A 12,911-nucleotide genomic window follows, 5' to 3' on the forward strand; every position below is an offset into this window, starting at 1 on the left:
TGGCTGCGATGTGAGGGAACAAGCCCTTCAGCATCCAGAGTACGATACTGAACAAACATAAGGAGCTGATTTATGTCTACATCTTGAGCACAAGAGGTGGCATTTATCTCACCGAAGTTTGGCATTCAGTCTAAGAAAGATGCCTTGGCTTCTGCAACGACGAGAGATAAGTACTTCCAGAGAGAGATTCATTGTACTTTCTTCAAGACGTCTATTAGAGTAAGATGGATAGTTATGCAGAAGTTCTTGTCTGTTTTCAGACGGTACAGGAAGACCTGCTTAAACCTGAGCTGTAGCTTTTAGATAGTTATCATTACTTATAGTGGTTCTTATCTAAATTAGTCAGGGAAAGTCTCCCTCTCAATGATATCTAGCTCTTACCTTTGAGTTGGGAATTTAGGCACTCACTTGATTCCCTAAACCACTAATATTCAGGTGTGTGGTAAGTGCTCTGGAACTCATCCAACATTGCTGATATTTGTGCCCAAGAACTGTACAAGTATTGAAAGACTATTACTTGCAATTGCCAAAAGAGGTTTCAGCACCAAAAGCACAGCTTCAAAAGTGCAGTGTGTTGTTATTTCTCAAAATATTACTTTTGTCAATGAGAAACTGTTCTTTTTCCTGCAGAAGGTTATACCCTCATAGGACAAGAATAGGCATTACAACACCTGTGCTTGGAGCTGGGGCACAAAAGATGCTCCGTGCTCCCCTGAGATCACTGTCCTTATTGCAGTTTTCAGAATGAGAAAAGGGCATCTTCCACAGCGGGGGAAAGGAAAAGGGGCAGAACTGAGGCCCTGCCTGCCTTCTACCAGAAAGCTGCACTGAACCAGCTGGTCAAAGTCAAAGGAACCAGAAACAGATACACAATCAGTGCATATTACATCTTCCTCAAGCAAAGAAGAAACCGCGGAGCAGATTAGGGACTCTAGTCAGAGTCCAGCTTTCCCTTGATGATCTGAACCTATGACAAAGCCAGAAATAAGCTCTCTGGGGTATGACTGGATTTTTCTATGCAGGTCTGTCCCATCAGATTAGATACATTTCTCCGTATTTTCCATTGCTGTTGCAGCAATCTACATTATTCCCACATGCTGCTGAACTTCAATATGTTGAAGAAATACTTTTTTTTTTCCTTTTCATTGAATAACTGATGATAATTGAACACAACATAATTAATAGCCATCCAGTGTGGTCACATTTTCCTTTCCTGTGGGTGAAATCTTTAGCCAAGCAGTTTCTTTCCCACTGTGATTGTACCAGTGTTTCACAATGGAAATAAAATCATATCGACATGCTTGAAATTATATCAGAAAAAAACAGGATTTAAGACATGGACTTAATGCAGATCCTGAGTGTCTGATGTTTGGGATCATTTGGCACAGTCAAGATACATCTGTCAGTAAAGCAAATTAATAACAGTAATCTTATCTCCACTGAGCAGAGCCTATTGATCCTAAAGGAGAAGTCTGATTCCATTTGTGTGAAATTGTTTGAAGTACTGCTCTGTAAAACTTGATCTAGAACTCAGATAAAGCCCCACTTCAGTACCTGTGGCCTGACCAGAGTCGCCGTAGTGATTAACACAGTGTAGCTTTGACCTCAGAGGCTTTCTCAAGCATCAAGCATCTGTAATTGTTGCAGGATCCACTTAAAAGTCAGACCTTTTTTTGAAACAACATTATGTGGGGAATTCGTGTCTGCTCCATGCCCCACACAGGCTCTACAGTTTCCCTTGTGCTGTTTTATCAAAAATCCCTCTTTATTTCTAATAGATGGCATTTGATGGGTTGTGACCGAGGACAGTCACAGTCCATCACATAATACATTCATGACACATTGCTATGCTGTTATATTTATTAGATCAGAGTTTTTTTACCCATAGAATGTATTTTCCTCAAAACCACAGTCATCCAATTATCAAGCTAATTAAGGAAATGAACTCATCCATTAAATTACAAATATAACTAACATCAAATTATCTGTTGTTCTGAATTACTCTGTTGTAGAAATGCGGATTTCTTCTTGTTTTAAAGTTTATATTGCATTTGTTCTGTATTGTTCTCAATATTTCTTGAAGTAAATATATTCAACTAATAGCAGTAAACGTAATGAAAATTACTTCCAAAACTTCGTATCTAGTATATTTTTCTAGCTTAGTTTTTAGCTGCCTAAGTAAGAAAGTTGTGCTTTGCTTTGTAGTTGCTGTTTTAAAAGAACTAGATTTTTTCTTTCTAAAAAAGAATCTATGAATTTGTGACTAATGAAAGAAAGCAGTGATGTACATATTTTGTGGTGAAAAACAAATCACTTATTTCTAAGCTTCCAAAAATATGTACTTAGAAACCAACATCTGCTTAATGGGCAGCTGACAATAAAATTAAAATCTCAGTTCTACAGGAAATTCTAGGGTTTCTAGAGTATTTTAATCCAAATCATGTAAAGAAGTTGAAATAGCAGAATTCTCTCATGAAATCAATAGCTTTTAATTTGGTCACCTTATAAAAACATTTTCAACCTGTGTAATCTACTTTTTTCAATTTTATACATATTTTCACTATAGAAGCAGTGAGTTGCCATCTTTTTAATCAGAAGTTTTAACTAACACACAAATATGTCTACATACAGAATATATTTTCGTTTTGTGTAATTGATGGTTCATTCTTGTTTTGAGAATGTTGACCTTTACAGTTACTTTGAGAATTTTATCCATTTAAAATGTCTTATATTTTCCTAAACTATTACTGCTATATCATGTGCAGCATGAAAAGTCCTCAGGGACGTAGCTGTTATTCCTAAGGTATATTTGCATGGCACTACAGTTGGCTGGTTAAAAAGAAAAGCCACATACAGACTGTTTCTATTTCAGAGAGTCTGCAGTGATATGTAATAACCTAGAAATGATTCTTTTTGTTGTGGTTGTTGCTGTTTTTCCCTGAAAATTCTGCTCATGGAAACAAACAAATAAATCACAGACACAGAAGCTGTAAAACTAAAAAAGATAGTCGTAAGTCCCAACTGTATTCACAAAACCAAAGGCTGTAGGTCTGGAATTTCAAGTGTTGGCCTTGTTCATGTAAAAGCCAATTACAAAACTCCAAGAATGTAAATGGATATATAGAGAGTATTAAAATGCTGGCACAGACCTGTTTCTAAACAGAAGATACAAGTTGCATTGCTTTTTACCCCTCAGCAAAGACCAGTATCTAACACACAGAGAAATACAGATGCCCTAAGGGGCTTATACATCTTAAGTACTTTGCTTGGCACAGGGAAGATCGCCCGTACTTAAGAAATCTAACAGCTTCATCTGCCTAACAACATTTGTCCAGATGTTTTTATATCCATAGCAAGCCTCCTGACAGCATCTTCACATGCATTTTAAGAATGACAAACATCATATTCAAAATGGAAAATAAAACATGCCTGGGTAAATTTAGTGCATTTCCTTCCTCAATTAAATGACTGAAACATCTGTCATTTTATACTGTTGCTTAAACGGTGTTTCAGACCTTTTAATTCTTTAATAACTATAGTGGTATTTATCTTCTTTGTTGCATTTTGATAACTGAAATACTTCAGTGAAATGTCCTACTGAAATTCAGTGGTTTTCTAGGTTATTTTAAATAGAAGTTGGTATTTGGAACGAGTGTTCAGTGATACGTAGCTTCAAAATCTTTATATGTGAAATAATTGCATACTACAGGGATCTCTGGCTGCTCTGAAACTGAAGTATGCTTCTTAAGCACCTGAAACCTTTTTTTTTTTCCTTTTCAAGATATTGGAACTGTTCTTAAAGTGGTTTCAATTCCTAAGGAGACTTGGCATGAATTAGAGGAAGTCTTGTTGGAAGAAATGACAGTCTTTCGGGTAAGTGCAGCTAAATTTCAAGTGTCAGGTTATAGATTTCTCTGTGGACAGCTGCAAACTAAACTTCTTGCAGTCTAGCCAAGGAATAGCCTGGCATACCCCTCTAATTAGCTTGTCATTTAGAGACCCAGACACTAGTCAAAATAAACCTTGAAACATTCAGTGCTAGCTGGAGGTTAATGATAAAAGAAATGGCATTCTGGGCTCTTGTTTTGTGGTTTAAAAAGTAAATTAGTAGCTCTGAATCTTAGTGCCATTGCGTGCTGTAGATAAATATGTATCTGTGCAAGTGTGGGAATAACGCCTGTCTGTTTTGTCCCACAGAGGTATGCAGTACACAAATTTTATAGATGCATAAACTCTTAACAGTATTCAGACTATCAGCATAGTGTAACTTTAGGAAGTTACTTCAGGAAAAACAATGGTCTGCACAGTTTTCTTATGCCTAATAATCTGAGAAACAAAGAAAATGTTTATATTTTCCAAAGAGACTTTAGGGTCTCGTTTTCATGGTTCAACACCAGGCACTGTAAACACCCCCTAATATTTAGTACTTTTTTGTGAAAATCAATCTCTTCCATTTTTCCTATCTGAGCCACCTAAAGAGAAGGCATCCGATAGGCACTCCCGCAAGTCGAGGCTGAGTAAACCTTTCAAACACTTTCCAGACAGAACCCAGGGATGTCTTGTGTTTTGTACACAACGAATCATTTACATTCCCCATGTTATTCTTTTTGTCAGTGCCTTTTATAGCACCATTTCACAGGCTCCAGGCTTTCAGGAGGTTGATACCTAGCTGGGAGGGTGAGATTAATCTGGCAGTGTGAAGATGATGCTTGCATGCTCGGACAGCCCCATGTCGCGTGGTCTCACTCCAGATGTGTTGACAAGGACTGTGCTCCGAATCTGCCACAGGGGCCCAGCCACCATTCCTTATCATACTCAGTTGTATACCTTTATTTCTGGTTTCTGAACAGACACAACATACCTAAACAGAACTTACATATTTTTGTTATTATTTTTAACAATATTTATTAGACAATTAATATTATTAACATTTCATTTTATATTATTAATGATTCTAATATTATTTTTATTTTTTTTATGGGCAACTTTGCTTTTACTGGTACCAAACTTGCACAGAAACCACGATTTTGAGTGCAAGATACAACTGAAAAATGGGTATCTCTGTTTCTGCAATCCCTTTTTTTTCTTTTAGGGCAGAATGTGGGATTTTTTCTTTCCTTTTTTTTTTTAACTGAAAAAAAAAAGTGGAAAAGAGAAAGAGAAAATGCGACAAGTAATTTGTGGCTCCCAGCTTTTTTCTTTTTATACACACAAAAGTCATTACATTAATGCAGGATAATTTAGCAATTGTTGATAATGTATGAGTCTCTTCCCTAAATCAAGCTGAAGTGCCGAGTTAAAGGAGAGCAGAGAAACATAAAAGTGAAAGAAAGAAAATAAATGGAGTGAAAGTTTTATTTCAGAAAGGCTTTACAGAAGTAGAATGGTTAATGGCAAATTCAAATCTGGTATTTTACTTTACATGTGTATTTATTCATTACACAAAAGGATTTTGGTGTTCTGATTTACTTGAAAGCTCATTTATCTCCTTTGGCATGTATTTAAGCCTGAAAGAAGGCATTAATATACTTCAGTGGAATAAGCAGAATTTGTATGCATAAGATATGGATCTTTCAATAGGGAATTTGCAACAGATTTTACATGTACCTTAACCAAATGTAAATTTTCTTTAGTTACTAAAGAGTCTACATGCATCATAAGCAATATACTTCGATGCTTAAACTGCAATGTGCAGAACAATGTTTTTCATTTATAATTCCACAAGACTGAGTCTTCCATATCTATTACATTGATAACAAATGCCTCTTTTAACCCCATTTGTGCAATATTTCCCTGAACAGCTGAGCAAACAAACTAATGAGTTCAATTTTCATTCAAATGTTACACTTAATTGATGCTTTCTAATAGAAGGTCTATTAACCCATTTGTAAAGGCAAGTCCACATGCTTAACATCCACTGACCCATATCGAATTCTCTCAGGATAAGCAAGTTGAAAGCTACACAAGTGTAAAAGCTTAATAAGGACTTTATTAATATACATAACCAAAAGTATGATGCGTGGGATCAATAGTAGATTTTTAGATGGAATAAAGTTCATACAGAATTGACTTACAAAGTTTGTAACCAAATTATGCCACTTGTATTCTCCGGATTAAAATCCATTCAAGCAGCTGGGCCTAAAAGGTGTAACAGTCTTTTAATCAAATCTAAGCATACTCATTCTGTTAAATATTTCCTACAGTCTCTCATGTAAGAAAGTAGATACTGGTTTGACATCTGCTTGCTACAGATAAGTATAATTAAGAGTAGACTTAGCTAGGAGAAGAGTAACTCTCCTAGTGACCCATTTGGTTGATTAAATAATGAGTGTTCCAGGGTGGAAAAAACCTCTTGACAGTTTCAGTTAGTTTTGGTCTGCAAATATGAGTAATTTCTTTGTATGTGAGTAGTGTGATGCAGTCAACAAGATCATGCTTGGGATTAAGGCTTGTGCTTATCAATAAGATTTTGCAGAAATGGGTTTTTCACCTTGATATGGTTAAAATGTGTTACTTATTTCAGTGTTATCACCTTCAATATATAGTATATATGTATTTTGATAGAGCCATTCTTATTTTCATATTACCTGGGAGGTTCTTTAAATATAGCTTTAATATTTAGTGTAGAAATTAATCTCAAGATGTGAAACTAGTAACAAAGTAATCACAATGAATTTGTAATAATCATGGAAAATTATATGTCTACAATCAACATAGCAATCAAAGATGCACCTGGATATGTACATGCGTTCTAATCCACTTTCAGCTAGAAACTATTTCACTGCAAAAGAGAACAAGGAGCACTTTTACTAAGGAGCGCCTAGTTTAATTTCAGGGTTTCTAGGTCGGGTAAATAGCATTCTAGCAGAATTTGTATTTTTATAGAGTTGATTTTATATTTTAACTCTTTTTTTTTCTCTCCTAGGAACCCACTGTTATTTCAGCAATGAAGATTTCCACAAAACAGGTACTATGTCCACAAACTTTAAATCACTTTTAAATATTTATTGGTCTCTGTCTTTTAGAGACAGTAACTTGGCAGTCAGTAGAGACATATTAATTACAGCAGCAGCATCCCGTCCCCTTACATAAACATCAGTAGTTTCTCAGGAAAATGTGACATGCAAAGGAGAAAGGAAAAGTCTAGTTTGTGTTACTTACTGGTAAGGTGGAAACTAAACACAAACTAGCCAGCTGTCTGGAGGCTCTCAAGGAAAAAAATTCCACATTATGGAATGTTCTCCTGACTCAGAAACTGTTCAAAAGGAGTGGCCGAACTTGGTCCCTTGCTTTAATGGGGCTAGCTCTAGTCTCTGTAGGAATAGTCTAGTACAAAATGCAGATAGTGGAAGCAAAGAATGGAAATGAGACATCCTCCTGTCTTGCTATCCAATGCCCATTCCATTCCTGGATGTGCACCATTCAGCTTTAACAAAGAGGGCAGATCTGATTCAGTCCAAATTTTCCATGGCCTTCTGGTTCAGTGACATCATTAGGATATGGGTTCCAGACTCCAGAATTTATATTTCCTACTTCTGTTTCTGTAACTTCTTAAAGAAAAGCTATGTATTATAGTCTTTGTTGTAGACCAGACCATAACTAATATGAGCTGGACTTCTTGATGGATGGAGGTAAAGTTTTGTCTGATTTACAGCATTTTTGAGCAAATATGGGCAATTATTATTAGTCGTCTTTGTGATGCAGCTGATGAATTATGTTGTGCAAAGAACATTGGGCTGCAGTCCGTGAGTGAAGTGGGTAGGCGCCTATCTTCCAGTTCTGCCAGGAATTAGGTAGATAGATCCCAACCACTGTTATTTTCTGTCTCAGAAGTCTGAGACACAAAATTCAGTGTCAAATTTAACATAATAAAACTTTGTTTTTCTTTTTCATATTTGTGTTGATTTGGAACCTAATTCAGTAAAGACAAGCAACTTGTTCACACTCTTTAATTTTCCCATTAATGTCATTGTCAGTAAAGAGGAGATTTAGTATTACTTCCAGGGCTAGGTGCACTAAAAATTGTGTGTGTTATAAATAAGTTTTAGTTACTTCATCTGCCTCACTCTCTACATTATTAAACAGAAGTTGAATTCATACTGTAATGGACAGAGCTCAATATTGTGTTTAAAATGCTTCATATTTAACTCAGAATTCACTGTATTTACAAAAGTTGTCTGAAAACATTCAAGTGTTTGACAGAAAACATTTTGTTTGGGGACACTTTTCTAACATAGTTTACCACCTAAAAAACCAAAAATGGCAGGACAAAAAAATATACTATTGAATATGGGATATTTAAAAACAAACCTGTCAAGTTGTATATATGTTCACATCACACCAAAATTCTCTGCTTTGGGTTATTTTTATAGGTACATTCCCTTAAAGCAGCCAATCGTATCTGATAACAGACCATGCATTTTCATACGAGCTCTTCAAAGCATCGTTAGTTATTCAGGAGATATTGCAATTTTCCCTGAGTCTTTTGAAAACAAATTTATACTGTAAAATCGTCTAAAGCTAAAAAAGAGCATAAACCGCAAGTTATTCAGGCAGGGTTAAGCTCATGATAAATCAACCAGCCTCAGGCTAAAAACGACAGAATCATGATACAGTATGACAAGCTTTTGGCACTGTGTCTCTGTATCAAATATGTATATGGCGACATGTTTCCATTTTATATTCATGATTTAAAAATACTGTAGTTTTGTAACTCAGACACTTTACTCATTGTGCTCTGATAAGCAGGGCATTTTTCGTATAAACAGCACAATAATTCTATGCATTGTAGAAAGCAGGAGCATGAAATGTAAGCACTAAAACGAGCGTGTCCTACTGAATAACTTTAAAACAATCATACCATTTTATTTTTTCACTAACAATTCTTTCATCCAATTATAAAAACATGGTACTGGGAATTTCTCCTTATTATTTAAATGTTTTACTACACTGGTTATTCAAAGCTATCTCTTTTGCCATCGTGTCAATATGATACATTACAAATTACTCTTTTTTCCTGAAGACCAAAATCTACAAACTCTTCAGGAGAAGAACTTAGCTTAAGTTTTACATTACATAAAACTCTAAGGCTCCCATGTGTCTATGAGTATGAATTTGGCTCTTGAGCAAGAGTGACTTTGAATAAGGAAATTTAGCCTCTGTGTGCAAGACTAAGCCTTGATATGGTCTTCTTCAACTCTGCTGTCTTTAACTCACAAGAGTTATATTTTCTCATTGAGGCTACATATTCCTCCTAATTCTGTTCAGAGCCCTAGACTTGTGTAACCTTATCACTTCAACAACTTACGCATGGTTAGCAATAGACACAAACCTTCAGAGGAGAGCATCCTAGAGCCCCTGTAACACCCTGCAGCTGCCTAAATTTACAGTTCTGCAGGAACCAGGCTTGCAGGGAGCCCCTGGCTACCACTTGGCCCTGATCTTGTGAGGTGGGGCTCCATAATTTTTCCCTTGATTTAAAAATATGGAAGCAGGCCAAAACAACTGGCGGGGCTTTCAATCAAAGGTGACTTTTTGTGGAGCAAGCTCTCACCTTATTTTAGAGTCAGGTTTGTGATCCTCTGTTGGAAAAAACAAGGAGATCCTTGGCTGATACAGGCCATCTCCTTGTCTGGTGAACTGCTACGAAGAGCTTTTGTTTCTTCTCCGAAAGATTCTCAAAGGCCTTCAGAAAGACCTTAATGACTACTTTTATAGTGCTTTTCACAAAGCACTGAATTTTATTTAGAGGTCACCATTTCTGTCCATAATGAGTATACGGAAAGGACCAGCTCAAAATGGTTATGTCACTTAAACAGCCCCCTGAACTATTCTGCATTACATATATATATATATATATAACTATTCTGCATATATATATATATATGTATGTTACTTTTCAAGACACAAAATTAAAGTGAATGGGATTTGAACCTCATGCTCCCTAAAGTTCCTTTTCAAATTCTGCCAAAGTTCTTCTTTTTAAGCATTAAATTTTTTATCTCTCTGTATTTTCTTTAATTGCAAATGGAAAATTCTCTGTTATCTCTTTGTTCGGCTTCTAAAGAAAATCTGCATTTTGGCCAGCACCATGGGCAAACAGAAACCACTCAATTGCTTAAAACATTTGTCTCCTCAGCTTTTCTGGAGTTCTGATACATCTGCAAGAATTTTTAGAGGACAACTCCTCCCCCCACCTCCCCACCTCGTTTGATCTGATAATCACCTGATTTATTAAATTAACAACCTCTTGGGAGAGATTCTTTGCCCAAGAGGCAGTTTGACTGTGTATGGCAAAGTAAGGTCAGACCATTGATGCAAATCACTCTGTTACTGTTTTCTGTATTTCGTACTGCCTGGATTTATATATTATTAGTGTCCACAATAATGATCACCAGCTGGAGTCTACAACCGTGATCAGAAGAGCAGCAAACAGGGCAGCAGCCTTCAGGCTGTGCAGCACCTGAAACACATAGTGCAGTTCACTGACTGAACTTTATGAACTTATCTACAAGGAGGAGTCTTTAAGTAACCCTATTTTGGCCTTGTCTTTTTTTTCTTATGTGTTTCTGGTCATCCTGTAATTCTGAAGACATTTATTAGAAATTAGGGAGGGGGCTTTGACAAAATAAAGTTGGTTGCAGGGGTGCATAGGAAACCATTACACCATTTTTTATTTTCCCATGTGCATTTTCTGGGTTGATTTTTACATTAGTTGCACCACACATTGCATAGATATTAATGCCCCAATTACAAAGGACTCAGATCAATTCCATCTGGACATTTAAGATACTTAACTGAAGCTCTAATTTGACCTATGCTGCCTCCATAATCAGTAAAGAGAAAAGGCATTCCCTGAGAAATAGTTAGGTCTCCTAAGATGTGAATTGCTGCTCTTTTACTGCAGACCGTACCCCTAAGCTGGGTACTTCATTAAGTAATTTAAGTTAGAGAGGAACAGCTTATCATGTCTGCTGCCTGTCATCTGCTTCTCAGGGATACGGCACTAACTGGGGACTGGTATGTACAGTCAAGGCTTTGTGTAGAGCTCTGTGTGGTCAGAGATTTTTGCCCAGAGAATGTGGTTTTACAACCCAGCTATGGCACTGTAATAGACGGAAGCAGCTGCTTAGAAAGGGCTTAGTTTTCAATTTACCAGTAAATTTCCTTTGGGTGCTTTCCTTGTCATATTTTCCTTGAGAAAATACTGGTGTTTGTATAAACGCACGGGATGTTTCTGTTACAATTAATATGTCTGTATAAACTGCCAAGCTGCTGTCTCCGAAAGAAGTTAATGCAACACCTTTTCTGGGTGTTTTTGCTTTTGCTGTCTCCTGGCATGCAGTGCCCATCATTTCTAGAAGGTAGGTGATCTCAGCCACCTTCCATCCCTGAATTCTCTGGAAATGGTACCTCTGGGACATCACAATGCAGGAGATGAAGAATTTTGATAACATTTCTTGAAATCCTCTTTTTCACAGAAGCCTTATATTTTTTAAGGTAGAAAAAAATGAATATAAATTTGTCTTTTCTTGGTGGGACTGCTTGGAGTGAGACCTTAAAGAAATATGTGTTAATGGCTTCACTATGGGTGCTGGGTGACAAAGTTTAAGCTTTTGATAGAGAAATGTCAGTGTTTCCAAAACAGAAGGATTTTGCCATTTAATTTTTTGTTTATCTCTTTCTTTTGTTTTCCCCTAGTTTTGCATCTCAGAAAGAACTTTATTTGCTTACTATTCCCATACTTGTTTTCTTTGTGAATTAGTGCTAAGCTGAAATATCTCTGTTTGGACTTTCACGTGGAATCAGTAGTTCAGTTTCCTGATGTCCCTCTGGGGATTGTGTCCCTAATAGACCACATGAATTTGATATCAGAGGGGAAACTGAGAGAGACAAGATACTCTGTTGTGCTGCCCTACAAAGCTGTAGCTCATTTTGTATGCATGTTTTTTTATTTACTTCGTGGCTTCTCTCTGCATTTGAACTATCTTCCACTCAACTTTTGGTTCTTATCCAAAATAAAGTAAGCCATCTTCCCTCATTAAAGCTATGTTTCAATTGGTGTATGTGATCTATAGAAAAAAGTATGAAGCATCAGAATTATCAGACATGAAAAGAAGTACATGCATGGCAGCACATCCAAGCTGAAATAGCTTAGCATCAGTCTGAAACAATTTACTTTAGGTTTCCACACACCCATACACAAATCAAAGTCATATATAGGAAATTTACATTAAAGTTGGTTTTCTTTTTCTTTAAATTCAAAAGCATATTCTCTGTTATGTTCTGTCACTGACTGTAGTGCTTTCCCAGTGCAGGGATCTGAATACAAAAGAAAAAATGGAAGAGTACTTTCATTTTTCTTACTGTTTAGAGAAGCCACAGAGACCTTCATATAAAAATAAAAGTTTGTCCTTTCTGATTTTTTTATCCAGAGGACAATTCTCTTTTCATTCCTTTAGTGTACCTCAGGATCATGGTCCTTTATTGTATTTGTAATGGTCCTAACATGTCAATATATAACATTTTTTAGTCCTTTCCTAGCAAAAACCTGGTAATTTTCCTTTCTTTAATTTTTTTTTTTTAACTTTTATAACAGCAACAGCTCTACATTGGCTCAGCCACTGGAGTTTCACAGCTTCCTTTACACCGCTGTGATGTGTATGGAAAAGCATGTGCTGAGTGTTGCCTTGCGAGAGACCCTTACTGTGCCTGGGATGGTTCATCTTGCTCACGTTACTTCCCCACTGCTAAGAGGTAGGGACAGTTTCAGATGTCTGCATGGTTTGCTATTTGTTTTAACTGATGGTCTCAATATGACCAGAGGGCTTTGGAGATTTTTCATGGGATGGTTATCTGGAGCCCTTTCTTTTCCAAAGAAAACATAATTGTGGGAGTTACAAGCAATATGA

At 36.5% G+C, this 12,911-nt stretch overlaps 1 protein-coding gene across 3 annotated transcripts in view; it reads left to right on the plus strand.

The window, feature by feature from the left end:
* SEMA3A (semaphorin 3A) overlaps positions 1–12,911 on the plus strand; it is a 339,609-nt gene that overhangs the window by 310,233 nt on the left and 16,465 nt on the right. For all 3 annotated transcript variants that reach the window (XM_064443796.1, XM_064443787.1, XM_064443803.1), the window contains 3 exons: positions 3,782–3,873; positions 6,926–6,967; positions 12,599–12,756. In XM_064443796.1, coding sequence (XP_064299866.1) covers positions 3,782–3,873; positions 6,926–6,967; positions 12,599–12,756 — 292 coding nt within the window. The remainder of the gene's footprint in view (positions 1–3,781; positions 3,874–6,925; positions 6,968–12,598; positions 12,757–12,911) is intronic.

This window comes from Phalacrocorax carbo, chromosome 1, assembly GCF_963921805.1.
Source record: "Phalacrocorax carbo chromosome 1, bPhaCar2.1, whole genome shotgun sequence".
Classification (NCBI taxonomy): Eukaryota; Metazoa; Chordata; class Aves; order Suliformes; family Phalacrocoracidae; genus Phalacrocorax; species Phalacrocorax carbo.